Source organism: Scyliorhinus torazame, chromosome 17, assembly GCF_047496885.1.
Source record: "Scyliorhinus torazame isolate Kashiwa2021f chromosome 17, sScyTor2.1, whole genome shotgun sequence".
Taxonomy (NCBI): Eukaryota; Metazoa; Chordata; class Chondrichthyes; order Carcharhiniformes; family Scyliorhinidae; genus Scyliorhinus; species Scyliorhinus torazame.
In genome coordinates, this window is record NC_092723.1 from 155217725 (window position 1) to 155242638 (window position 24914).

General features: G+C 51.8%; 1 protein-coding gene and 1 long non-coding RNA gene across 2 annotated transcripts in view; both read right to left on the minus strand.

Moving 5' to 3' along the window:
• Positions 1–312: 312 nt before the first annotated feature.
• On the minus strand, positions 313–2807 carry LOC140394269 (uncharacterized). The gene is made up of 2 exons (XR_011935843.1): positions 2599–2807; positions 313–2473 (listed from the first exon to the last, which is right to left on the minus strand). It is a non-coding gene; the product is annotated as an uncharacterized lncRNA (long non-coding RNA).
• A 36-nt stretch (positions 2808–2843) lies between these two features.
• Positions 2844–24914, minus strand: part of anks3 (ankyrin repeat and sterile alpha motif domain containing 3) — a 53808-nt gene continuing 31737 nt past the window's right edge. The window contains 6 exon segments of the mRNA XM_072481327.1: positions 2844–2878; positions 2881–2934; positions 3433–3519; positions 13312–13406; positions 16240–16412; positions 22707–22848. Coding sequence (XP_072337428.1) covers positions 2844–2878; positions 2881–2934; positions 3433–3519; positions 13312–13406; positions 16240–16412; positions 22707–22848 — 586 coding nt within the window.

The window sequence follows — 24914 nt, forward strand, 5'->3', positions numbered from 1 at the left end:
ACTTCTAATATTCTAGGCCTCCACGTTGGGCGCCATGAAGTAAAAGCGTCACCACTATTCTTAGAATTCCCCCTATACCTGACAGAGCGCTGTAATTCTAAATGGTGATCCAGGGATTCCCTTGCTTTCCCTGACTCCTAGGCAGACTTAGGTGGATGCCAATCAGGTCAAACTATTATTTCAAGTTATCCCCTGGTATAATCCATATCTTCCTAGAAGATTTCATTTACTTACCACTCAGTAGCTTACCCATGGGTCCGACTTGCTAAGTAAAGCAAACTTTCTAATAATAATAATAACCACTCTTTCAGGTTATCAATTTAAACTTAACTTTATTTTCAAATTAAAACGATAAAAACTACTTTTACAGAAAAGTAAAAAGATCTTTTCTTGTTCGGAACAGTTGTAAGACTTTCAAGTCTATCTTGTCAATCGTTTTTCTTTGTCTTCTGTTCGCTTCTCTGGGTTGCTCGGTCTTCAGATGCTGCTTGTCCCATCACCGAGGAAGATTCTGTCTCTCTGCTCAATTTTCAGAGTTTTAATAGCAATTTGTGCAGCCTGACATTCACAAATGGCTCCCCTTCACTGACTGCTAGCCTCCCTTTGCTGACTGCTGGCCTGATAGTTTGAAAGCTAGCTTCTATCGGTTAGAAGTGTGGCTTGTTACAACAGCGCGGCTTCATTCCACCAGCACGCCATTACTTACTTTGAACTTTTTCACTTTGCTTGACATGTAATAAATTTGTCTATGTCTTCGTCAGTAACCTTTCAGATTTATGTCTTTATTAATGATTTTTTCAGTCTCAACCCTTGGGTCAAGCTAATGTCATGTTCAGGTCACCCCCTTTGACTCTAACCTTATCTGGCTTGACTATCTTCTAAAACGTTTTAACATCAAAATGGTGTTTGTTATAGTATAACTGTGTCACCTTATGGGTTTCTTTATTTGAAAATCAGTTGTCTCATCTTATCACTGGTGTCAGTGAGTTTTCACGCTTAACAGTTGTCCCTTATTTTAAACCTTAGATTCTGGCTGCTCTTCTTAATTGTTCAATAAAATAATTCATGGCCGGTATTCTGGCCTTTGCGTCCCTGGTAGCCCGGTGGAGGATTTTGCTACTATGGAAAGATGCGAAGCCCCCTAGTGTGGAAGCTTGGATCAATGACATAGCAGGGTTCATCAAGCTGGAGAGGATAAAGTTTGCCTTGCGAGGGTCTGTGCAGGGGTTCCTCAGGCGGTGGCAACCGTTCCTAGACTATCTCGTGGAGCGTTAGGAGGTCAGCAGCAGCCCAAGGGGGAGGGGGGGGTTCTTTTGGGGTGGCGTTTGGGTGAAGGTGTTTTTTCCCCCCCTATTTGTGTTTTTAAATGTTACATGGGGATTTATTGTATATGGGGGAAATCCAATGTATAATTTCTGATTGTTGTGCTTTTGTTTCTTTCTTTTTGTTGGGGGGGGGGGGCATTTGTTGAAAATTTGTTGAAAAATTTGAATAAATATATATATATTTTTTTTAAAGTAATAATTTATTGCTTAAAGAATTGTGAAATACTGTTCCCTTTCATATAACTTAAGAATTTAAGTTGATCGAATGACTTTTTAAAACTTGTAAATCAGAATGAATTGTTCCTAGCTGTTTTCCTTCACGCCTGTGAAGCTGTCTGCATTTGAAACAAGCTGCTGCTGTTAACCCTTTGTGGGACTTTTCCTTTCACAAAAAGTCTCAGGCATTCGCTGTGTTACTTTCATATTTCAAATGTCATATTTTTCCAATTTTTCAGTACACCTCTCTAAGGCCATAGTTCATTAGCTCAGGTCCTGATCTTCATAAGGTCACAGTTCACATTCAGGCATTGGTTTCTGCAAGTGTTAAATGATAGTTTTCCCGTTACCCTGCAGATCAGTGATGGATGGTTTCACTTTGCAGATCACTGTTCGAGTTTTCAGCACACAATCCCTCACATCCACATTGTGATCAAAACATCTCCAGTCATACTAGGGCAATGGGGAAAGGTCCCGAGTCTCTACTGGCTGCCTGAGAGCTGGGCTAATCAGTTTTAAGAGGATCAGAATCCACTTGTTTAGTTGGACAAACATTGAAGGAAATTAATGATGAAATGAGCCACTGAAGAGTGACACAATGGGCAAACAAGCATCGGCTCCAGAAGCCCATCAACCAGAAGGGCACCATGCATCAGGAAGGATGCCAGTCAGCACCAAGTCCAAGCATCACCTCATCTCACCACTGCATCACAGGATCTGCTTCAAGTCCTGCACGTCACCAGGCCTGGACGGGGCTGAGCTGTTTGTCTATCCCAGTCATCATCCCCGAGGTTGGCCTGAGTCTTGCTGAAGCCTGTGGCCTTGAAACTAACTGAAAAGGGTTCCTTTTCTTCAGGGTGGCACTTTCACCCTCCGTCCAGTCAGCTAATACCGGATTCCATGAATCCCTCAGGCATCTGACAGTGTCGGATCTAAGGAGGAAAGAAAAATAGAAAAGTATAAACAACGAAAGCAGCAAAGACATTAAAAAAAGGACAGGATCTAGCTTGAACATCAAAGTTTATCCCCATACAGGATGGGTTCATATGTCAGTCACCTCCCTTCATTCAGCACAGCCCAACAATCCCGAGTACAGTGGGGCGGAGGGGGACTGCAGAGAGAGAGAGCTGGACCTGAACAGCAGTCAGAGCAGAATCACAGTAAGAAGTCTTACAACACCAGGTTAAAGTCCAACAGGTTTGTTAGTGAGAGGGCAGGGCCAATTATCAGATCAGCTGCTGGAGTGTATGTAAAATGCTCGTGCTGCGTTAAGTACCTTAGTGTGCGCTTCACCCACCAGTGTCAGATATCAGCGGCTTGTCTCCACTCGGTCTCCTAGTGTCCGAATTCAGCAGGTTTTCCAAATTCTGTTCAACAGTTTGTACAGCTTTACCTGGAAGCAGAAACTCACAGTAAATACAGCTTCAGTCAAAATCCAATCAGGGTCACTCGCAGTCAGAGCTGGGGTTGGTCACTATCAGTCAGGTTGGCTCATTCCCAATTTGTGGCCAGCGGTGAGGCGGGTCACTCCCAATCAAGGGGCGGGAGGTGGGTGTGACACTCTCAGATAGGATCCAGCCGATAGTACAGCGCAAAGTCAGTGAGTGACTAAAAGTCTCTGGGGTGTTTGACATATTTCACACCTAGACTGTTACAATATGCAGCTGAGCACAAGTCTGTGGAGGTGGAGAGATAGGCAACTCAAACAGGCAGTAAAGACTACAGAGCCTGATGACACAGGAACTCGGTGTGTGCAACATGTCTATCGGTGGGAAATTACTGCTCTCTAACAATGAAGGAGACGCCATGCTCTTCCACATAATGCTAGCAGTCTCTGTACAAAGTAAACTGCAATCCACGCAGCTGCTGATTTTCACATGACTTTGCTCACCCATTTCTCCTGTACATTCTTTAAGAGTTGCACTCAGTTCCGATATGTTTAGGGATTCTAGAAGAGATTTCCAGTTAGCAAGACCTTCTGGAAAGAGAGAAAAGATTAGCGACATCAACAGCCTGGGTCCCTATCACAGAGTACAGCAATAACCAACTGTGTAACACCCACCTGAACACCAAACAGGCAAATTATATCTTGATTACTCAGTGGAGACTGCAGCACTCCTCAAGTACTGTTCCTCTGACAGTGTAGCGCTCGCTCCGCACTGACACTCCAACAGCATGGCGCTCCCACGATGTTGCCCCTCTGACAATGCAGCGCTCCCTCAGTGATGCCCCTCCGACAGTGCGATGTCCCCTCAGTGCTGCCCCTCCGACAGAGAGACATTCCCTCAGTGCTGCCCCTCCGACAGTGTGGCACTACCTCAGTGCTGCCCCTCTGACAGTGTGGCCCTCCCTCAGTGCTGCTCCTCCGACAGTGCGGCGATCCCTCAATGCTGCCCCTCTGACAGTGCGGCGCTCCCTCAGTGCTGCCCCTCTGGCAGTGCGGCACTCCCTCAGTGCTGACTGTAGCCATGTAAAATGGTGACTCCCGATTAGAATGGCCAAACCCCGATTTAAAATGGCGAACGGAAGAGGCTGATGGGAAAATCAGCCAACAGGACTCAAACAGACAGCTGCAGGTAAAACAGTGTATTCGCCTCTGGGGAAGCCAGACCGAATCGATACCTGCAGCCATCAACATAACAACACCCCAGCCATCTGCATATTGATCAGCAATCCCCGGGAACAATTGATACAAAATAGACACACAAAGCCGACCCAGACCTTTCGGCGCCAGCAGGAGCTGACACAAAGAGAGGTAAACGACCATCACTCGATCAAGGAATCGCTCCAGCATTGGAGAATATCGAACCAAGTGATTGGGACCAAGTCCAATCGCTTGGAACCAGGTACAAGGTCCGCCCCGAGAGGCGGGAAGCCCCTGGGGACTATAAGAATAGGGGCCAAGTTCAAATCGATTCTTCTTCCCTTCTTCTCCTCTCCGCACCCTTCAAGACCCTTCTGCAAGAGAACGTAAGTTTTACTCCAACGATCGCTACCAGATAGACACTCCTGACTATCGACCTGTACCAACTTTGAATCCTGCAGGCTCAGAACCCATTCGAAAGGCCATTCGTTTCCCTGACCTGGTGGGCTATTTCCAAAGTTAAGTATTGGCCTGTTAGTTGTCGGAAGTAGCTTAGAAGTAGAATTAATGTATAAGTATTGATTGCTGTATATAATAAATGAGGGTTGATTTAACTCTTACTAAGCAGTGTGTTGGATTATTAATCATTACTCGGACTTGAACCACGTGGCGGTATTAGAAAGATACCTGGCGACTCAAGAGCAAAGGTGACAGAATAAGAGCAATTAAACTAAGGCTAAAACGAGCAACATGACCGTCCAACAGTGCGGCGCACCCTCAGTGCTGCCCGTCCAACAGTGCGGCGCCCCCTCAGTGCTGCCCGTCCGACAGTGCGGCGCTCCCTCAGTGCTTTCCCTCTGACGGTCCGGCGCTCCCTCAGTGTTGCCCTCCGACAGTGCGGCATTCCCTCAGTGCTTTCCCGGACAGTCCGGATCTCACTCAGTGCTGCCCTCCGACAATGTGACGCTCCCTCAGTGCTTTCCCTCCGACGGTCCGGCGCTCCCTCAGTGTTGCCCCTCCGACAGTGCGGCACTCCCTCAGTGCTATCCCTCCAACAATGCGGCACTCCCTCAGTGCTGCCTCTCCGACAGGTGGTGCGCCCTCAGTGCTGCCCCTTTGACAGTGCTGCATTTCCTCAGTGCTGCCCCTCCGACAGTTCTGCCTCTCCAACAGTTCAGCACTCCCTCATTTCTGCCTCTCTGACAGTGCGGCAATTCGCTCAGTGCTTTCCCTCCGACAGTGTGGCACTCGCTCAGTGCTTTCCCTCCGACAGTCCGGCGCTCCCTCAGTGCTGCCCCTCCGACAATGCGGCGCTCCCTCAGTGCTGCCCCTCCGACAATGCGGCACTCCCTCAGTGCTATCCCTCCAACAATGCGGCACTCCCTCAGTGCTGCCACGACAGTGCAGTGCTGCCCCTCCACCAGTGCTGCCCCTCCACCAGTTCAGCACTCCCTCAGGGCTGCCCCACCGACAGTGCACCGCTCCCTCAGTACTGCCCCTCCGACAGTGCAGCGTGCCTCAGTACTGCCCCTTCAACCGTGCAGTGCACCCATAGTACTGTCACTCTGAAAATGCGGTGCTCCCTCAGTACTGCCCCTCCGACAGTGCAGCACTCCCTTAGTACTGCCTGTCTCTGACAGTGCGGTGCTCCTTCAGTACTGCCCCTCCGACAGTGCGGCGCTCCTTCATACTTCCTCTCCGACAGGGTAGCGCTCCCTCAGTACTGCCGCTCCAACGGTGCAGTGCTCCCTCAGTATTGCCCCTCCAACAGTGCAGCACTCTCTCAGTCCTTCCCCCCCGACAGTGTAGCACACCCTAAGTACTGTCCCCCCGACAGTGTGGCATTCCCTCAGAACTGCCCCTTCGATAGTGCAGCGCTCCTTCAGTACTGCCCTGCTGACAGTGCAGCACTCCCTCAGTGCTGGCCCAAAACAGTGCAGCACTCCATCAATACTGTCCCTCCAATAGTGCAGCGCACTCTCTGTACTGCCTCTCTGACAGTGCAGCGCTCCCTCATCACTCCCCCTCTGACAGTGCAGCGCTCCCTCAGCACTGCCCCTCTGGCAGTGTAGCACTCCCTCAGTACAGACCCTCTGACAGTGCAGCAATCCCACAGTACATACTCTCCAACAGTGCAGAAATTCATCAGTACTGCCCCTCCGACGATGCCAAGGTCCCTCAATACAGGCCCACTTACAGTGCTGTACTCCCTCTATACAGACCCACTGAAAGTGCAGTGGGCCCTCAGTACAGCCCCTCCTGAGCATGCAGTGGTCCTTCTGTACAGATCCACCGACAGTGCAGAACTCCCTTGGTACCTCCTCTCCAAAAATGAACAGGTCCCTCAGCACAACCCTACAACCACGTAGAACTCCCTCAATACAACACCTCTAAAAGTGCAGCACTCCCTCTGTCCAGAGAGGTGGCACAGTGATTAGCACTGTTGCCTTACGGCGTCAGGGATCCTGATTCAATTCCAGTCTGTGGGAAGTTTGTGCGTTCTCCCAGTGTCTGCGTGGGTTTCCTCCGGGTGCTCCACTTTCCTCCCACAGTCCAAAGATGTGCGGGTTATGTGGATTGGCCATGCTAAATTTCCCCATGGGTGTCCAAAAAAATAAAGATTTGCAGGTTAGGTTAAGGGGTTATTGGGAAAGGGTGGGGGAGTAAGCTTGGGTGGAGTTTTTTTTCAGAGGATCGGTGCAGACTTGGTGGGCCAAATGGCCTCCTGCTGCACTGAAGGGATTCTATGATTCTCTGACTCACCAACAGTGCAGGTCAGTCTCAGTACAGACCCTCCAACACTACAGAACCTGCTCAGTACTGTCCCTTTGGCAAAGTAATTCTTCCTCAGTACAACCTCTCTGTCAGTGCAGAACTTTCCCCATACTATCCCTCCAACAGTGCAGCACCCTCTTAGTACTGTCCCTTCAGAATTGCTGCTCTCGCTCATATTGTCCCTCCTAACAGTGCAGAACCCGCTCCGTACTGCCCCTCTGACAGCAGAACTCTCTCAGTACTATCCCTGTGAGAGGGCAGTCCTTCCTCAGCACTATCCCTCCAACAGTGCCACACTCCCTCAGTACTATCCCTGTGAGAGGGCAGTCTTGCCTCAGCACTATCCCTCCAACAGTGCAGCACTCCCTCAGTACTATCTCTGGGAGAGGGCAGTCCTTCCTCAGCACTATCCCTCCAACAGTGCAGCACTCCCTCAGTACTATCTCTGTGAACGGGCAGTCCTTCCTCAGCACTATCCCTCCAACAGTGCAGCACTCCCTCAGTACTATCTCTGGGAGAGGGCAGTCCTTCCTCAGCACTATCCCTCCAACAGTGCAGCACTCCCTCAGTACTATCTCTGGGAGAGGGCAGTCCTTCCTCAGCACTATCCCTCCAACAGTGCAGCACTCCCTCAGTACTATCTCTGTGACAGGGCAGTCCTTCCTCAGCACTATCCCTCCAACAGTGCAGCACTCCCTCAGTACTATCCCTGTGAGAGGGCAGTCTTGCCTCAGCACTATCCCTCCAACAGTGCAGCACTCCCTCAGTACTATCTCTGTGACAGGGCAGTCCTTCCTCAGCACTATCCCTCCAACAGTGCAGCACTCCCTCAGTACTATCACTGTGACAGGGCAATCCTTCCTCAGCACTATCCCTCCAACAGTGCAGCACTCCCTCAGTACTATCACTGTGACAGGGCAATCCTTCCTCAGCACTATCCCTCCAACAGTGCAGCACTCCCTCAGTACTATCTCTGTCACAGGGCAATCCTTCCTCAGCACTATCCCTCCAACAGTGCAGCACTGCCTCAGTACTGCCTCTCCGAAGAACCCCCTAAGTACGAACAGCGCGGCATCCCTCAGTAGTTCTTTCAATAAACTGCCTCTATTTCTAAAATAATTAATTTTTAAAAAATATTTTATTCAAGGCATTTTCATATAAACAAAAGCAAAAGAACAACCAAACGTTATAAACAACCAACACCCACTCCCCTCCGCTCCCCAATACCGCCCTCTTCTCCCATCCTGCTTTTCCCATTTTAACCCCCTTACAACCCGCACCCACCCCATCATTCCACGCCTTCCCCCCCCTTTGCTGCCCCCTCAAACCTCCTTAAATAAAATCAATAAGCAGCTTCCACCTCCGAGTGAAGCCATCGACTGACCCCCTCAAGACCAACTAAACCTTCTCCAGCCTCAGGAATTCCTCCAGGTTGCTCACCCACACTATCGCTTTCAGCGGAGCCGAGACCCTCCACCTGAGCAAAATGCAACTCCAGGCTATCAGGAGGCAATGGCCAAAACATCGGCGTCTCTCACCTCAAACCCCCAGGTTTTCTGACACCCCGAACATTGCCACCACTGGGCTCGGAGCCACCTTCACCCCCAGCACCCCCTTCAGCTTCAGACATGTCCAAAATATGTGGACGTGATTCGCGGGCCTCCCGTGCGCACCACCCACACCGATCCTCTACCCTCCCCTCAAAAAACTTACTCATAGGGCAGCACGGTGGCCTAGTGGTTAGCACAGCTGCCTCATGAGACTTAACCTGACACACGACGAGGACAGAATCACCCTCCGCAGGGCCTCATCCCACGTCCTGGCCTACAGCTCCCCTCCCAGCTCCTCCTTCCGCTTAATGTCCCCCACCAGGGCCCCCTCCCAGTCCATTGACTCCTTGTAGACCTCGAATGCCTTCCTCTCCCCTATCTCATCCCTCAACACCACCTTATCCAGCAACCCCAAGGGTGGCAGCACAGGAAAGAACAGCACCTCGCTCTTTACAAAATCCCGAACCTGCATGTACCTGCAACCATTCCCCCGTGCAGTTCGTACTTTTCCTCCAGGTCCTCCAACCCCGCAAACCCACCCCCTATAAACAGGTCACCAAACTGCTCTATCCCCGCTCGCCGCCACCCACAAAACCTTGCTTCCAACCCCTCCCTAGCGCAAACCTATGGTTGTCACAGATCGGTGCCCACACCGAGGCACCCTCCAGTCCAAATGCTGCCTCCACTGTCCCCACACCCCTAGGCCAACACCACTACTGGGCTCACGGAGTGCCTGGCTGGTGAGAATGGCAGAGGTGCTGACAACAAAGTCCTTAAATCTGTCCCCCTACACAATGTCGCCTTCATCTGGTCCCACGCCGGCTCCTCCCCCACGACGCATTTCCTAATCGTGGCGATGTTCGTCGCCCATGTTCGGCAACGCCAGCACCCCCCCTCTTTGCCCCCTCTCCAGGAAAGCCCTCCTAACCCCTGGGGTCTTCCCCGCCCACACAAACCCAGAAATCAGCGCAGTGACCTTTTTGAAGAATGCTTTCGGGACGAAGATGGGATGTTGTGAAACACTAACAAAAACCTTGGCAGCACCGTCATTTTACTATCTGCACCCACCCTGCCAGCCACAATCACCTCCTAAAGTCCATTTTCATCTGTTCCACCAACTGTCAGGTTCAGCTTGTGCAGCTGCGCCCAGCTCCATGTCACCTGGACCCCCAAGTATCTAAAACCTGCCCCCAGCACCTTGAATGGCAGCTACCCAAAACATCTCTCCTGCCCTCTAGTCTCAATCGTGAACACCCTGCTCTTTTCCATATTCCACTTGTACCCAGAGAACTGACCAAATTCCTCCAATATCCCCATGTCCCCAATGGGTTTGAAATATATAGCAGCAGGTCGTCCGCATACAGTGAGACCCTATGCTTGGCGCCCCCACGCACAATCTCCAGTCCCTCAACGCCCTAAGAGCCATTGCCAGTGGCTCTATTACCAAAGCAAAGGGCAATGTGGAGAGCATCCCCCGATGCAGCCCAAAATATCCTGAACTCAATCGGTTTATCTGCACACTTACAACCAGCGCCTTGTATAGCAAACGGACCCAGTCCACAAACCCCTGTCCGAACCTGAACCGCCCCAACACCTCCTACAAGTACTTCCACTCCACCCGATCATACGCCTTCTCTGCGTCAATCGCCACCACTACCACCACCGTTTGCCATTCCGAAGACATCAGAATTACATTGAACAGCCTCCTCATATTCACCGACAACTACACTCCCTTCACAAAACCCGTGTGGTCCTCACCTATCACCCCCGGGACGCAGACCTTGATTCGCGAGATCAGCACCTCTGCCAACAATTTTCCCGTCTACGTTCAGTAATGATATCGGGCCATACGACCCGCTCCCAAACCTTCTTTAAAACTCCACTGGGAACCTGCCCGGAACCAAGGACTTCCCTGCCTTTATCGCCCCCATACTGTCCATCACCTCCCTCAATCCAATTGGGCCCCCAATCCCTGAACCAGCTCCTCCTCTACCTTAGGAAACTCCAGCCCGTCCAGAAACAGCCGCATTCGCTCCCCCCGGGCCGGGGGCTCCGACTCGTATAATCTCCTATAAAATGCCTCAAACATGCCATTCACACTCTCTGGGTCCAACACTACCCTGCCCTTATCATCCTTTACTCTGTCAATCTTCCTCGCCGCCTCTTGCTTCCTCAGCTGGTAGGCCAGCATCCTGCTCGCCTTCTCCCCATAGTTATACACTGCTCCCCTGCCCCACCGCCTTCCCCGTGGACACTAACCCAAATACCATCTGGAGCCTCTGCCTCTCCTTCAACAGGAGCTGCCGAATATGCCCTATTCACCCTCAGGATCTAATCTACAAGCCTTGCCATCTCCACACGCTCTGCTTTCTCCCTATGCGCCAAAACTGAATAAAACCCCCCCTAACCACCGCGTTAAGAGCCTCCCACAGCTTGGCGGCAGCAGCCTCCCCTGTGTCGTTTAACTCCATGTACCCCCAAATGATGGCCTGCACCCTCGATGTTCCCCCATGAAAAGCCTGCCCTCCAGAAACCCTGCCATCAGCCTTCCCGTACCGGCCTCCCCAAACAGGCGCTGGAATGTGGCGACTAGGGGCTTTTCACAGTAACTTCATTTGAAGCCTACTTGTGACAGTAAGCGATTTTCATTTCATTCATTTCATCAAAAACCTTTTTTTAAAAAAAAACTTTTCAAAAAACACACGCACAAGCTCCACCAAAGTTCAATGCCCTCACTCTCCTCCCAGTTCATTGTCCCTCATGAACTCCATCGCGTCTTCTGGCGTGCCAAAATAGTACTCACCCATCCGGAAAGTCACCCAGAGATGGGCCGGGTAGAGTACTCCGAACTTCACCCCCTTTTTAAAGAGGGCAGCCTTGATCCGGTTAAACCCAGCTCTCCTCTTTGGGCAGTTTTGCCCCCAGGTCCTGGTACACCCCGCAGCTTATTCCCTTCCCAGGTTCACTTCCTAGTCTGCCTCACCCATCGGAGAATCTTCTCCTTATCCAGAAAGCGATGCAACTGCATCTCCATTGCCCGTGGCAGCTCGTCCGCCTGTGGTCTCCTCATCAGCGCCCTGTGCGCTAGGTCGACCTCCAGGGACCAGTCAAAAGCCCCCTCCCCAATCAGCTTCTCCAACATTTTGGCCAAGTACATGGCGGCCTCCGCACCTTAAATTGTCTTTGAGCATCCCCACGATCCTCAGATTTTGTCTTCTAGAGCGTTTCTCCAGATCCTCCACTTTCACATGCAGCCTCTTTTGGGTCTCCCATATCATCCCCACCTTGGCCACCAATGAGGCCAACTGCGCCTCATGCTCCCCCACTGCCTCCTCCATTTTCTGACCGCCCAGCCCTGGGACTCCAGCCTCTGTTCCACTCTCTCGATCCCCAAATTAATCAGTTCCAACACCGTGGCCATCTTAGGAACTCTATTAGCTGCTCGATTGACCACTGGGTGGGCAGGGCAGCTCCCTTGCCCACTGCCATCTTATCCTGTGCCACACCACAAAGACTCTCCCTGTTCCAGCAGCTCTTTTCTTCTTGCCCCACTCCTAGCTTGTGGATCCATCCATCAGGCGCACCAGAGGAATAAAACCTTCCACAGGCACTCCTGCACCTCCTGCCGTCAAATACTTAATCCTTCGGAGCGGGGAAAAGACCCAAAAAATCCACTTTGAGCAGGAGCCATCAAATGTGCGACAGCTGTGGGCAGCACGGTGGCGCAGTGGTTAGCATTGCTGCCTACGGCGCTGAGGACCCGGGTTCAAATCCCGGCCCTGGGTCACTGTCCGTGTGGAGTTTGCACATTCTCCCCGTGTCTGCGTGGGTTTCACCCCAACAAGCCAAAGATGTGCAATATAGGTGGATTGGCCACGCTAAATTGCCCCTTAATTGGAAAAAAATAATTGGGTACTCTAAATTTTATTTTTATTTTTTTTAATGTGCGACCGCTCACTCCATTGCAGCCACCGGAAGTCTATTTCTAAAATAGTTAATCGTGGAGCTTGAATTATAGAATTTACAGTGCAGAAGGAGGTCATTTGGCCCATCGAGTCTGCACCGGCCCTTGGAAGGCGCATCCTCTTAAGCCCATGCCACCACCTTATCCCCGTAAACCCAGTAACCCGACCTAACCTTTTGGACACTAAGGAGCAATTTAGCATGGCCAATCACCTAACCTGCACATCTTTGGACTGTGGGAGGAGACCAGAGCACCCAGAGGAAATCCACACAGACATGGGGAGAAAGTGCAAACTCCACACAGGCAGTCACAAGAGGCTGGAATTGAATCCGGGTCCCTGGAGCTCTGAGGCTGCAGTGCTAACCACTGTGCCACAGTGCTGCCAAATTCATAACCTCCTGACTCAGATAGGAAAGTGCTATCAAAGGGCTGTTATTTTTTAGCTCAATTTCTTACCTTCTCCCCTTCCAAACATGGAACTGAATGACTGAAGGACATGATCAAGGTCCGAATCAATAACCAACTATAAATATCATCCATTCAGGACTCCTCAAGAAATGTAGGTGGAGACCGGGTTGTTAAAATCGACCCCACTGTTCCTTCTGTTATGGGGGCCAGGGAGGCAAATGGATCTGGGAGACATAATCAGGTAGCATTCCTTCCCAATACCGTCAAGTGAGGTCAAGATGGAGCTGAGATATGATGGCATATTCTATATCATTCACCGTGTGCATTTACATATGAAGGTGACAATACCCTTGATATTGTTTCCCAAGGAGTCAGCACCTTCAGTTTGTCTGGTGCATTGGGATAGTACAGCAACACTGTTAGTTACCACACACTGCTCATGTGGTAATTGGTGTTACATGCACAGCCCCTTACTAAGCCATTACCAACCTTCCTGTGTTTTTCGTGGTTGCTTCCAGAGCTCTGCTTTCCTCCTCTGTCCATTGCCATCTTTGAATCGGGCCGATAGCTCAGATTGACAAGCCCTGGCAAAGAGGATAAAGTGATGAGAAACTGTTCCCCCAAACTGAGAAGATGCTTGGGTCGTTCAGGGGTTAGGGACTGAGCCTACATCAGCCGACACTGAGACACTGATCAAACACATTACACAGCAACAACTTTGGCTCCCTACCATGTTGTTGTCTGAAGATATTGTCTTCCCCATCTGCACCCAAGTCATAACCAGACTGTTACACATGTAGTCCATGACATCTGTTACACATGTAGCCCATGACATCTGTTACACAGTCACTGTAAAACATACACAGCGGAATTCTCCGTTCCTGATACTAAGTGTTGACGCCGGGGCAGGATTCGTGGAGTTCCACGACAGCAAAACTGAAGCGACACCTGGACCGATTCAGTGACTGTTGAGGGGCTAGCACCGGCACCATGTGGAACACAATCAATTCCTTTTTTTTCTTATAATTTAGAGTAGCCAATTATATTTTTTCCCAGTTAAGGGGCAATTTGGTGTGGCCAATCCATCTAACCTGCACACCTTTGGGTTGTGGGGGTGAGACCCACACAGACAGAGGGAGAATGCGCAAACTCCACATGGACAGTGACCCGGGGCCTGGATCGAACCCGGGTCCTCAGCGCCGTAGGCAGCAGTGGCCTCCTTCTGCACTGTAAATTTTATGCTTCTATAACCACTGGGCCACCGTGCCGCCCAACAATCAATTCCAATGAGAAATGGTGCAGGATTCACTGGTTTCGCGATTGACTCTCAGGGGGCTGACACGAGTCAATGTGTGGGGTGCAGTTGGAGGAGTCCAACCGCGTGTAGGAGGAGGTGGTGCGAAACATGCATGCCACCTAGGCCAACATCACACGGGTGGCGTTGGCAGTGGAGGCATTAGGGGCGAGGGTTGTGGCTGTGGATCAGCATGTCCAAGGCCTGGAGCATTCTTTGAAGGCACTGGCCGAGGCCCAGGACAGAGTTGCTGCCTTACAGGCAGACATGTGCCAGAGCCACCTGGAAATTGCAGGGGCACACTGGAGCGTGGCCCAGTCACAGCAGGCCTTGGCTGGGAACGTCGGCAGCATTGCCCAGACATTGGCCGAAGTGGCGCAGACACAGTCCCAGAGGGAGGTGGCACAGTCACCAGTTGATGCGACACAGACCCGGAAGGTGGTGGTACAGCTAATGGGTGATGTGGCGCAGTCCCATACGGCGATGTTCTACATCCTCTGCTTCATGGCCGTGAGCATGCAGACCCTGGTCAAGACCAGGAGTGGGCCTCCAGGACCCGTGGCGTCAGGTGGCGGGGGAGCATCAGAGGATAGTTCTGCTCACAACCCCGTCCCATGGAGGAGCCCGGAGCCATCGGGCACCCCGAGTGAGGAGGAGCTGATGGGAACTGTGCTTGTGACTCCTGCAGGGTAGATGCCAGAACACCACTGCGCCTCAGACTACCCCCGCTTGTCCTTGGCGCATCTGGTGGGCAGCGGACAGAACTAGACGGCAGCACGCCATCTGGGACACCCGAACAGCAGCTGGGCCCATCCAGGACCTGTCACCCCAGAAGATGCCCACCAATGGGGAAACAGGTCGCAGGGTGGGAATCACAGCAGGCCGCCTCAACTCTTGATGTACCATCTGGGGACCCACCTAGAGGCAGTTTTAGGACCCGTGAGGCCAGAAAGTTAGACACAAGTTTGCATGGGTTCAGGGCTCAGTTTAGTTGTAGGGGCTAGAACATGTAGCTGTAAATAGTTGTGCAGATATTTGTGATATTTACAGATAAATATTTATGTAAATATCACAGAGAGGTTGCAGGTGTGGGGGTCACTGGGGCGGGATGTGGTATCCGTGCTCCTGGCCAGTTTCCCCATCCAGTTGGCGAACCTGGAGGTGATCAGAGAGTCCTATGCGCGTTGGTCCTGCATATCATGCGGCCTCTCGTGCCTGCCTGGGTCCCGTGACCTATCCATCCTCGCCCTCCCCCCCAATCCTCCTCGTTGGACCAGGCCTGCAGTTCCGCCTCCTCCTCTGGCACATCGCCCCTCTGCTGCACGATGTTGTGGAGGACGCAGCAGCCCGGTTGGGTAAAGGGGGGGTGGTATGGCAGAGGGTGAGGTGGAGGGGAGGGGGTGGGGGGGTGCGGAGGTGCAGGATGGATAGCATCCTTATGGCTAGTGGCACTCTGCAGAACCAAGGCCAAGGTGGGTGGTCAGTGGGTGCGCAGTAAAAAGGCTGCCTTGCAGGCCGCGGCAATGGCGGCCCGTGCTAGGACACTGCAACAGTCCCATGGGGAGTCACCCAGGCCCCACGGCCTGTTCCCCCATCCCCCCCCCCCCCCCCAGCACTGACAGGGTCCTCACCCCACCCCAGCCAGTGTCCAGCCCAGCAGCCCACAGTCGCGCCTCTCAGTGTCCTACCTCCTCTCTCTCCCTCATCGGCCACGATGCCAGTTTCACGATTTTTAAAAGCACAAGTGAACCTTGCCGCCGGGAACTCGGCCCATCGGAGGCGGAGAATCGCAGAGGCCCCGGAGAATACCAGGTTGGGCCCCGAATGATATGTCAAGGGTGTTTACTGGACGTGCATTCTGGAACACATTGATGTCGCTGTTGAGGCGACGGGAAATTGCAATTTGGCGTGAAATCGACACCCGCAGCTATTTCGGCATCGGAACTGATTCTCTGCCCAATCCGTTTCCCGATTTCGGCATCAGTCGATGGAGAACCCCACCCACAATCCATCACATAATCAGCCCTTGGTAACATTACTTCGAGCTTCCTCACTCCAGGCACCATTACACATGCAGCCCATTAGGAATTCCATATCCATGGTGACAGATAGCACTGACTCACTTGATTTGCTCAAGGATAACTGCTGTGTCTCGACAGACCCTCTGTGTATCTTCAATCTGTTTCTGTTGTTGTTTCCGGGCCATTTTATCCTCCATTAAAAACCCTTCCACCACGGCGCGCAGCTCCTGCTCCTGTGATACTCGTCCCTTCATCAACTCCACTTCTTCACACTTCTGATAAAAGAACCACAAATCTTCAATGAACTGACCCAGACTTCCAGGTGCGGCAATGCGGAGCTGAGCCGCACGATTCGGCAGCTCCCGCTACCACGGACTTTCGGGCTCACTAGAAGAGCCCCAACGGGATTTTTTAAAAAAAACTAACCCGTGGAAGGTAAGATGGAGGTCCCCCTCCAACTTGCATGAAACGGACTCGAAGCGCAACGGCCACAAAAGTGGTATTGAAGCAACGGGAAAAACCGGGGAAAAAAGAAAAAATGGCGGCGGCCAGAGACAAAGGTGAGCTGCAGGAGCTGGAGCAGCGGGAAGGACCGGGGAAGAAAGATAGAATGGCGGCGGCCAGAGACAAACTGGAGATGCAAGAGTTTATTAGGCACTGCTTCGAGGAGCATTGCGAGGAGATGCGTAAGGAAATGCTGGCGCCTATGCTTTCGGCGATCGAAGGACTAGGGATCACCCAGAAGGCCCACGAGGTTCGGATCCAGGAGGTACAAAAAAGAGTTGGTCAGAACGAGGACGAGATCTCGGGCCTGGTGGCGAGAGTGGAGCAGAGCGAGGTGCTGCACAGGAGGTGGGCGGGAAGACTCGAAGACCTGGAGAACAGGTCGAGGAGAAAGAATCTGCGGATCCTGGGTCTCCCTGAAGGAGCGGAGGGGGCCGATGCCGGGGCATACGCGAGCACGATGCTCGGGGCGATGATGGGCAAGGAGGCCCCTTCGAGGCGGCTGAAGTTGGACGGGGCACACCGGGTGCTGGCGAGGAGGCACCGGGCAAATGAGCCGCCAAGAGCGATGGTGGTGAGGTTCCACCGGTTCACAGACAGAGAGTGGGTCCTGAAATGGGCCAAGAAGGAGCGGAGCAGCAAGTGGGACAATGCAGAGATCCGAATATACCCGGACTGGAGCACGGAGGTTGCAAAGCGGAGAGCGGGTTTCAACCAGGCCAAAGCGTTGTTGCACCGGAAAGAAGTGAAATTCGGAATGCTACAGCCGGCGCGACTGTGGGTCACATACAAGGGCCAACACTACTACTTTGAAACGCCTGAAGAGGCGTGGACATTTATACAAACTGAAAAGTTGGACTCTAACTGAGGGTTTGTGAGGGTGGGGGGGATATTTGAGGTTTGATGTGTGATGGTTGTTGTATATAGAGGGTCAATCACAATCACGCGCAGGAAATGTTACATGGGCTGGGGGAGAGAGACAAGGCCGCGACAGGAGCTGCGCCAGAGGGGGCGGAACGGGCTTTGGAAAGCGCGGGGTTTGGTTTTTCCCGCGTGCGGGAAGAAAGGTGGGAGGGGGAACTCCCACACGGGGAGGTCAAAGGGATAGCGGGGGTAGCCGGGGTCAGCAGGTGTCAGCTGACTTACGGGAGTGACATGGGGGGAGCAAAAAAGCTAGACGGGGGTCTAGCGCGGGGGGGGGGGGGGGGGGGGGGGGGGGGGGGGGGGGGGAAAGAGAGAGGGAGAGAGAGAAAAAGGGTTGCTGCTGCACTGGCCGAAAGGGAATGGGATATAGAAGTGGTGGTCGGGACAGGGGTCCCCTGTCTGGGGGACTGGAGGGTGAGGGAGGCGTGGACACGGGACTGGCCCAGAAAAGGAGATGGCTGTCCAATCCGGCTGATAACGTGGAACGTGAGGGGGCTGAATGGGCCGGTGAAGAGGGCTCGAGTGTTCGCGCACTTAAAGGGACTGAAGGCGGACGTGGTCATGCTCCAAGAGATTCACCTGAAGGTGGCGGACCAGGTGAGGTTAAGAAAGGGATGGGTAGGACAGGTATTCCACTCGGGACTGGACGCAAAGAATAGAGGGGTGGCAATATTAGTGGGAAAGCGGGTGTCATTTGAGGCCAAGACTATTGAGGTGGACAATGGAGGGCGATATGTAATGGTGAGCGGTAGGCTGCAAGGGACGTGGGTGGTGTTGGTAAACGTGTACGCCCCGAACTGGGATGATGCAGGATTCATGAAGCGCATGTTGGGGCACATTCTGGACCTGGAGAAAGGAGGCCTGATAATGGGAGGGGACTTCAATACAGTGTTGGACCCAGCACTGGACCACTCCAAATCAAGGGCTGGAAAGAGGCCGGCGGCGGCCAAGGTACTTAGGGGGTTTATGGATCAGATGGGGGGAGTGGACCCATGGCGGTTTGCAAGGCCGCAGGCCAGGGAATTTTCTTTCTTTTCCCATGTACACAAAGCCTACCTGTTCTGGGCAGGGCTCTCATCCCGCGGGTGGAGGGGACGGAGTATTCGGCCATAGCCGTTTCGGACCATGCCCCGCACTGGGTGGAACTGGAGCTGGGAGAGGAGAGGGACCAACGCCCGCTGTGGCGGCTGGATGTGGGACTGCTGGCGGACGAGGGGGTGTGTGGGAAGGTGAGGGGGTGTATTGAAAGGTACCTGGAGGCCAACGACAACGGGGAGGTGCAAGTAGGGGTGGTATGGGAGGCGTTGAAGGCAGTGGTCAGGGGAGAGCTAATCTTCATTAGGGCTCATAGGGAGAAGACAGAGGGTATGGAAAGGGAGAGGTTAGTGGGGGAGATTTTGAGAGTGGACAGGAGATACGCAGAGGCCCCGGAGGAAAGATTACTTGGGGAAAGACGACGGCTCCAGACGGAGTTTGACCTGTTGACCACAGTGAAGGCGGAGACACAGTGGAGGAAAGCGCAGGGGGCGACCTATGAGTATGGGGAAAAGGCTAGTCGGATGCTGGCACACCAGCTCTGTAAAAGGATGGCAGCGAGGGAAATAGGGGGAGTCAAAGATGGAAGGGGAGCCACGGTTCGGAGTGCGACGAAAATAAACAAGATATTTAAGGCCTTCTATGAAGAGCTGTACAGATCCCAGCCCCCAGCGGGGGAAGAGGGTATGAGACGATTCCTAGACCAGCTGAGATTCCCGAGGGTGGAGGGGCAATAAGTGGCTGGTCTGGGGGCACCAATTGGGTTGGAGGAGCTGAGCAAGGGTTTGGGGAGCATGCAGGCGGGGAAGGCCCCGGGGCCGGACGGGTTCCCGGTGGAGTTCTACAGGAAGTACGTAGACCTGTTGGCCCCGCTATTAGTGAGGACCTTTAACGAGGCAAGAGAGGAGGGGACCCTACCTCCGACAATGTCGGAAGCGACAATTTTGTTGATCCTAAAGCGGGACAAGGACCCACTGCGATGTGGATCGTACAGGCCAATCTCGCTCCTTAATGTGGATGCAAAGTTGCTGGCAAAAGTGCTGGCCACGAGGATCGAGGACTGTGTCCCAGGGGTGATTCATGAGGACCAGACAGGATTTGTAAAGGGTAGGCAGCTAAACACCAATGTGCGGCGGCTCTTAAACGTGATAATGATGCCATCGGTGGAGGGAGAAGCGGAGATAGTGGCAGCTATGGACGCGGAGAAGGCCTTTGACCGAGTAGAGTGGGAATATCTCTGGGAGGTGCTGCGTAGGTTTGGGTTCGGGGGAGGGTTTATCAGTTGGGTTAAGCTCCTTTACAGAGCCCCGGTGGCGAGTGTAGTGACGAACCGGCGGAGGTCGGAGTACTTTCGGCTGCACCAAGGGACGAGGCAGGGGTGCCCCCTGTCCCCCCTGTTGTTCACATTGGCGATCGAACCATTGGCCATGTCATTGAGGGAGTCTAACAAATGGAGGGGGTGGTCCGAGGGGGAGAAGAGCATCGGGTGTCGCTATATGCGGATGACCTGTTGCTGTACGTGGCGGATCCAATGGAGGGGATGGTGGAGGTCATGCAGACTCTAAGGGAGTTTGGGGAGTTTTGGGGCTATAAGCTCAATGTAGGGGAGAGTGAGCTCTTTGTATTACAGGCGGGGGACCAAGAAAGAGGGATAGGGGACCTACCGCTGAGGAGGGCGGAGGGGAGCTTTCGGTATCTGGGGATCCAGATAGCCAGGAGCTGGGGGGCCCTAGATAAACTGAATCTGACGAGGTTGGTGGAGCAAATGGAGGATGATTTTAAAAGATGGGACATGCTCTCGCTGGCGGGTAGAGTGCAATCGGTCAAAATGGTGGTCCTTCCGAGGTTTTTGTTTGTGTTTCAGTGCCTTCCCATCGTGATCACCAAGGCCTTTTTTAAGAGAGTAGGCAGGAGTATTATGGGGTTTGTGTGGGCGAATAAGACCCCGAGGGTAAGGAGAGGGTTCCTGGAACGCAGTAGGGACCGAGGAGGGTTGGCGCTGCCAAACCTGGGGAGCTATTACTGGGCAGCAAATGTGTCGATGATCCGCAAGTGGGTTATGGAGGGAGAGATGGCGTCCTGCAAAGGAACGAGTCTGGGGGCGTTGGTGACGGCACCGCTGCCGCTCTCGCCGACAAAGTATACCACGAGCCCGGTGGTGGCGGCAACGCTAAGGATCTGGGGCCAGTGGAGACGGCACAGGGGCGCAATGGGAGCATCGGTGTGGTCCCCGATCAGGGGTAACCATCGGTTTATCCCGGGGAAGATGGACGGGGGGTTCCAGAGCTGGCATCGGGCGGGGATCAGAAGAATGGGGGACCTGTTCATTGACGGAACGTTTGCGAGCCTAGGGGCACTGGAGGAGAAGTTTGAGTTACCCCCGGGAAATGCCTTTAGATATATGCAGGTGAGGGCTTTTGAAGGCGACAGGTGAGGGAATTCCCGTTGCTCCCGGCACAAGAAATTCAAGACAGGGTGATCTCGGGCGTATGGGTTGGAGAGGGCAAGGTGTCGGCGATATACCAGGAGATGAAAGAGGGGGAGGTGTTGGTAGAAGAGTTGAAGGGTAAATGGGAGGAGGAGCTGGGGGAGGAGATCGAGGAAGGTCTGTGGGCGGATGCCCTAGGTAGGGTTAATTCCTCCTCCTCGTGTGCCAGGCTCAGCCTGATACAATTTAAGGTGGTTCACAGAGCTCACCTGACAGGGGCGAGGTTGAGCAGGTTCTTTGGGGTAGAGGACAGATGTGAAAGGTGCTCAGGGAGCCCGGCAAACCATGTCCATATGTTTTGGTCATGCCCGGCACTGGAGGGGTTCTGGAGAGGAGTGGCGGGAGCAATATCTCAGGTGGTGAAAGTCCGGGTCAAGCCAAGCTGGGGGCTAGCAATATTCAGAGTAGTGGACGAACCGGGAGTGCAGGAGGCGAAAGAGGCCGGCATTCTGGCCTTTGCGTCCCTAGTAGCCCGGCGAAGGATCTTGCTAATGTGGAAGGAGACGAAGCCCCCCAGCGTGGAGGCCTGGATAAACGATATGGCTGGGTTCATAAAGTTGGAGAGGAATAAGTTCGCCTTGAGAGGGTCTGCGCAGGGGTTCTACAGGCGGTGGTAACCGTTCCTAGACTATCTCGCGGAGCGTTAGAGGAAGGTCGGTCAGCAGCAGCAGCAACCTGGGGGGTGGGGGGGGGGGAGGAGAGAGACTGCCTGGAGAGGGGGGGGGGGTGGATGAGCAAGAGATAACATGAAGAGTCGGGGAAACTGGCACGTACGGGAGAGAGCCAGTGTACAAAGCTATGTAAATATACTATTTTGCCATGTATATATCTTGCTCCGTGCAATTTCTCGTTTTTTTTCTTGTTACGGGGGGGGGGGGGTATTGTTTGTAAGGGAGAAAAATTGTGTTAAAAACTTTAATAAATATATATTTTTTTAAAAATGAACTGACCCAGAGACTAGAGTTAGGCCTGCTTCTGGCTGCTCAGAATGTTCACATTCACACACCTCCTGAAAACTGAGCAGTGTAGAGGGATCTTTACTCTGTATCTAACCCCTGATGAAGCCACCATGAGAGTGTTTGATGGGACTGTGTAGAGGCAGCTGTATTGAATCTATCCTGTAACTGGCCTGGGAGCATTTGATGGGATAGTGTAGAGGTAGTTTTATTCTGCGTCTGTGCCGTCCTGTACCTGCCTTGGAATGCAAAAGGAGATTTACTCTATATCTAATCCATCTTCTACATGGGAGTGTTTGATGGGACAGTGTAAAGGGAGTCTTCCTTTGTATCTAACCTGTGCTGTACCTGCCCTGCTGCCCTGGGGATGTTTGATGGGACAATGTTTGATGGGACGGTGTAGAGGGAGCTTTACCCTATATCTAATCCATCCTGTACCTGGGAGTATTTGATGGAAACAGTGTGACTGGAGTTTTACTTTGTATTTAACCTGTTGAACTCATGCTGTACCTGCCCTGGAAATCTGTGATGGGACAGTGCAGAGGGAGTTTTACTCGGTATCTCACCTGTGCTGTATTTGCCCATGAAAATCAATACCTCAAATCATGAGTTTCATCACAGATATAGTTTAATTATTTTCAGTCAAATGAAATAAATTGCACCTTATGAAGCTGAATTGCCATTTCCTGCATTTCTGTCTCCAGCCGGTCAGCGTAGACCTGCTCTAGGGTATTATTGAGAGGCAGGGCGTTACTATGCCAGCGGGCAATCGCAGCCGTCATCTTTCTTTTAGGTCCAAACAACCTGCAGAGAGGGACACCAGCAATAAATCACACTCCCAGAACTTTATCACTGATCTCATGCCACCTCCCACTGCCTCCCACCACCCTCCAACTAATACCTTTCACTAATCCTCCCTAGACATATAAACATATATATGAACACACAAATTAGGAGGGGGAGTAGGCCAATCGGCCCTTCGAGCCTGCTCCGCCATTCAATAAGATCACGGCTGATCTGATTGTAACCTCAACCCCTTATTCCTGTTTACCCCCAATTACCATTCACCCCCTTGATAATCAAGAATCCATCTAGCTCTTCATTAATCATTTTCAAAGACTCTGCTTCCTTTTGAAGAAGAGAGTTCCAAAGGCACACAATCCTGAAACAAAAATCTCCTCCTCATCTCTATCTTAAATGAGCGACCCCTTATTTTTAAAAGTGACCCCTAGTTCTAGATTCTCCCACAAAAGGAAACATCCTCTTCACTTCCACCTTGTCCATACCCCTCAGGATCCTAAAGGTTTCAATAAAGTTGCCTCTTTCTGCTCTAAACTCCAGTGGATAAAAGCCTAACCAGTCCAACCTTTAGTCTTGTTAACTTTCTCTGAACTGTTTCTAATGCATTTGCATCTTCACCTTAAATATGGAGACCAATACTGTACACAGTACTCCAGATGTGGTCTCATTAATGCCCTGTACAGTTGAAGCATAACTTCCCTACTTTTATATTCAATTCTTTCACAATAAACAATTATATTCTATTAGCGTTCCTAATTACTTGCTGTACCTGCTGTCACAACACCCTGGGCTAGTGCACAGTCAATTCCAGTCCCACTTGATCCGGAATCACAACACAGGTGAAATTAGATTTAATTTAAAATACCCAAGGTCCCTGGTTGAGCCCAATAAACTACAGTCACCAGGTTTGCAACTTCAAAACACAAGTAACCTTTTATTATGTACAGGATTATAATTAAACGGACAGAAAATGTAACTGACTATCTACTACCCCTTTCCCAACCCCATCTTCTTAACTTGTCCCTTACTCTTACACTTACTCTCTATGCACACACACACACACAAGCAGACAAACAGCACAGAGGGGAAAGGGTGGTGGAAAGGGAAATAAAATATAAAAAATAAATAAAAGGATAAGGATCTTTGATGCACTGGGATGACTTCCAGTCAATGTCTTTCTGAAGTTCAAGCTTTCGTTTTGGTACTTCTTCCTTCTAGACTAATGGGTTTCCTCCGGGTGCTCCGGTTTCCTCCCACAGTCCAAAGATGTGCAGGTTAGGTGGATTGGCCATGCTAAATTGCCCTTAGTGTCCAAAGATTGCCCTTAGTGTTGATTGAGTGGGGTTACTGGGTTATGGGTGGTGTGGGTTTTGGTAGGGTGCTCTTTCCAAGAGCCGGTGCAGACTCGATGGGCCGAATGGCCTCCTTCTGCACTGTAAATTCTATGATTCTATGACTTGAGATAATTTCTGGTTTACAGCAAAGAATGTGTCAGGCACTCACTGCTTGCAGTTCTTCCACTTCAGCAAGCAGGGGAGGGAGAGAGAAAGTGAGAGCGAGAGAGCATTCCTTTCACTTCTGTCTAAACACTTCTGCTCAGTTCTCTCAGAAAGCATATGCAGGAACCAATCACTGACCATTGTCAGGCAGATAACTGTCCCTGGCAACCTATGGTTGCAAGTTAACCAATCGAAGCGACCCTCTCCAAACCTGGCTCCTAAGATCCACTCAGTGCCAAGGAGTCTGGTTTCTCCTCTCCAAAATACAAAACCTGGGAATACAGTGTCTTGGCAAGCAAGCTGTTTAACTTTGAGACTTCTGCTTAAAGGCACATCCCAATTATAGGTCCAGGATGAAAATTTTTTAAAAAGAAAAGAAATTAGAACAAAGGAAATAAACAGGAATAATTCTATCACTGCATACTAGCTTTTGTGACTCATGCACAAAGACCCATGCGCCCAGATCCCACTGAATCTCTCCCCGTTTAGATAATAAGTTTTTAAAAATTATTCCTGCTAAAATTGACCATTTCACATTTGCCCACATTGTACTCCATTTGCTAGATCGTT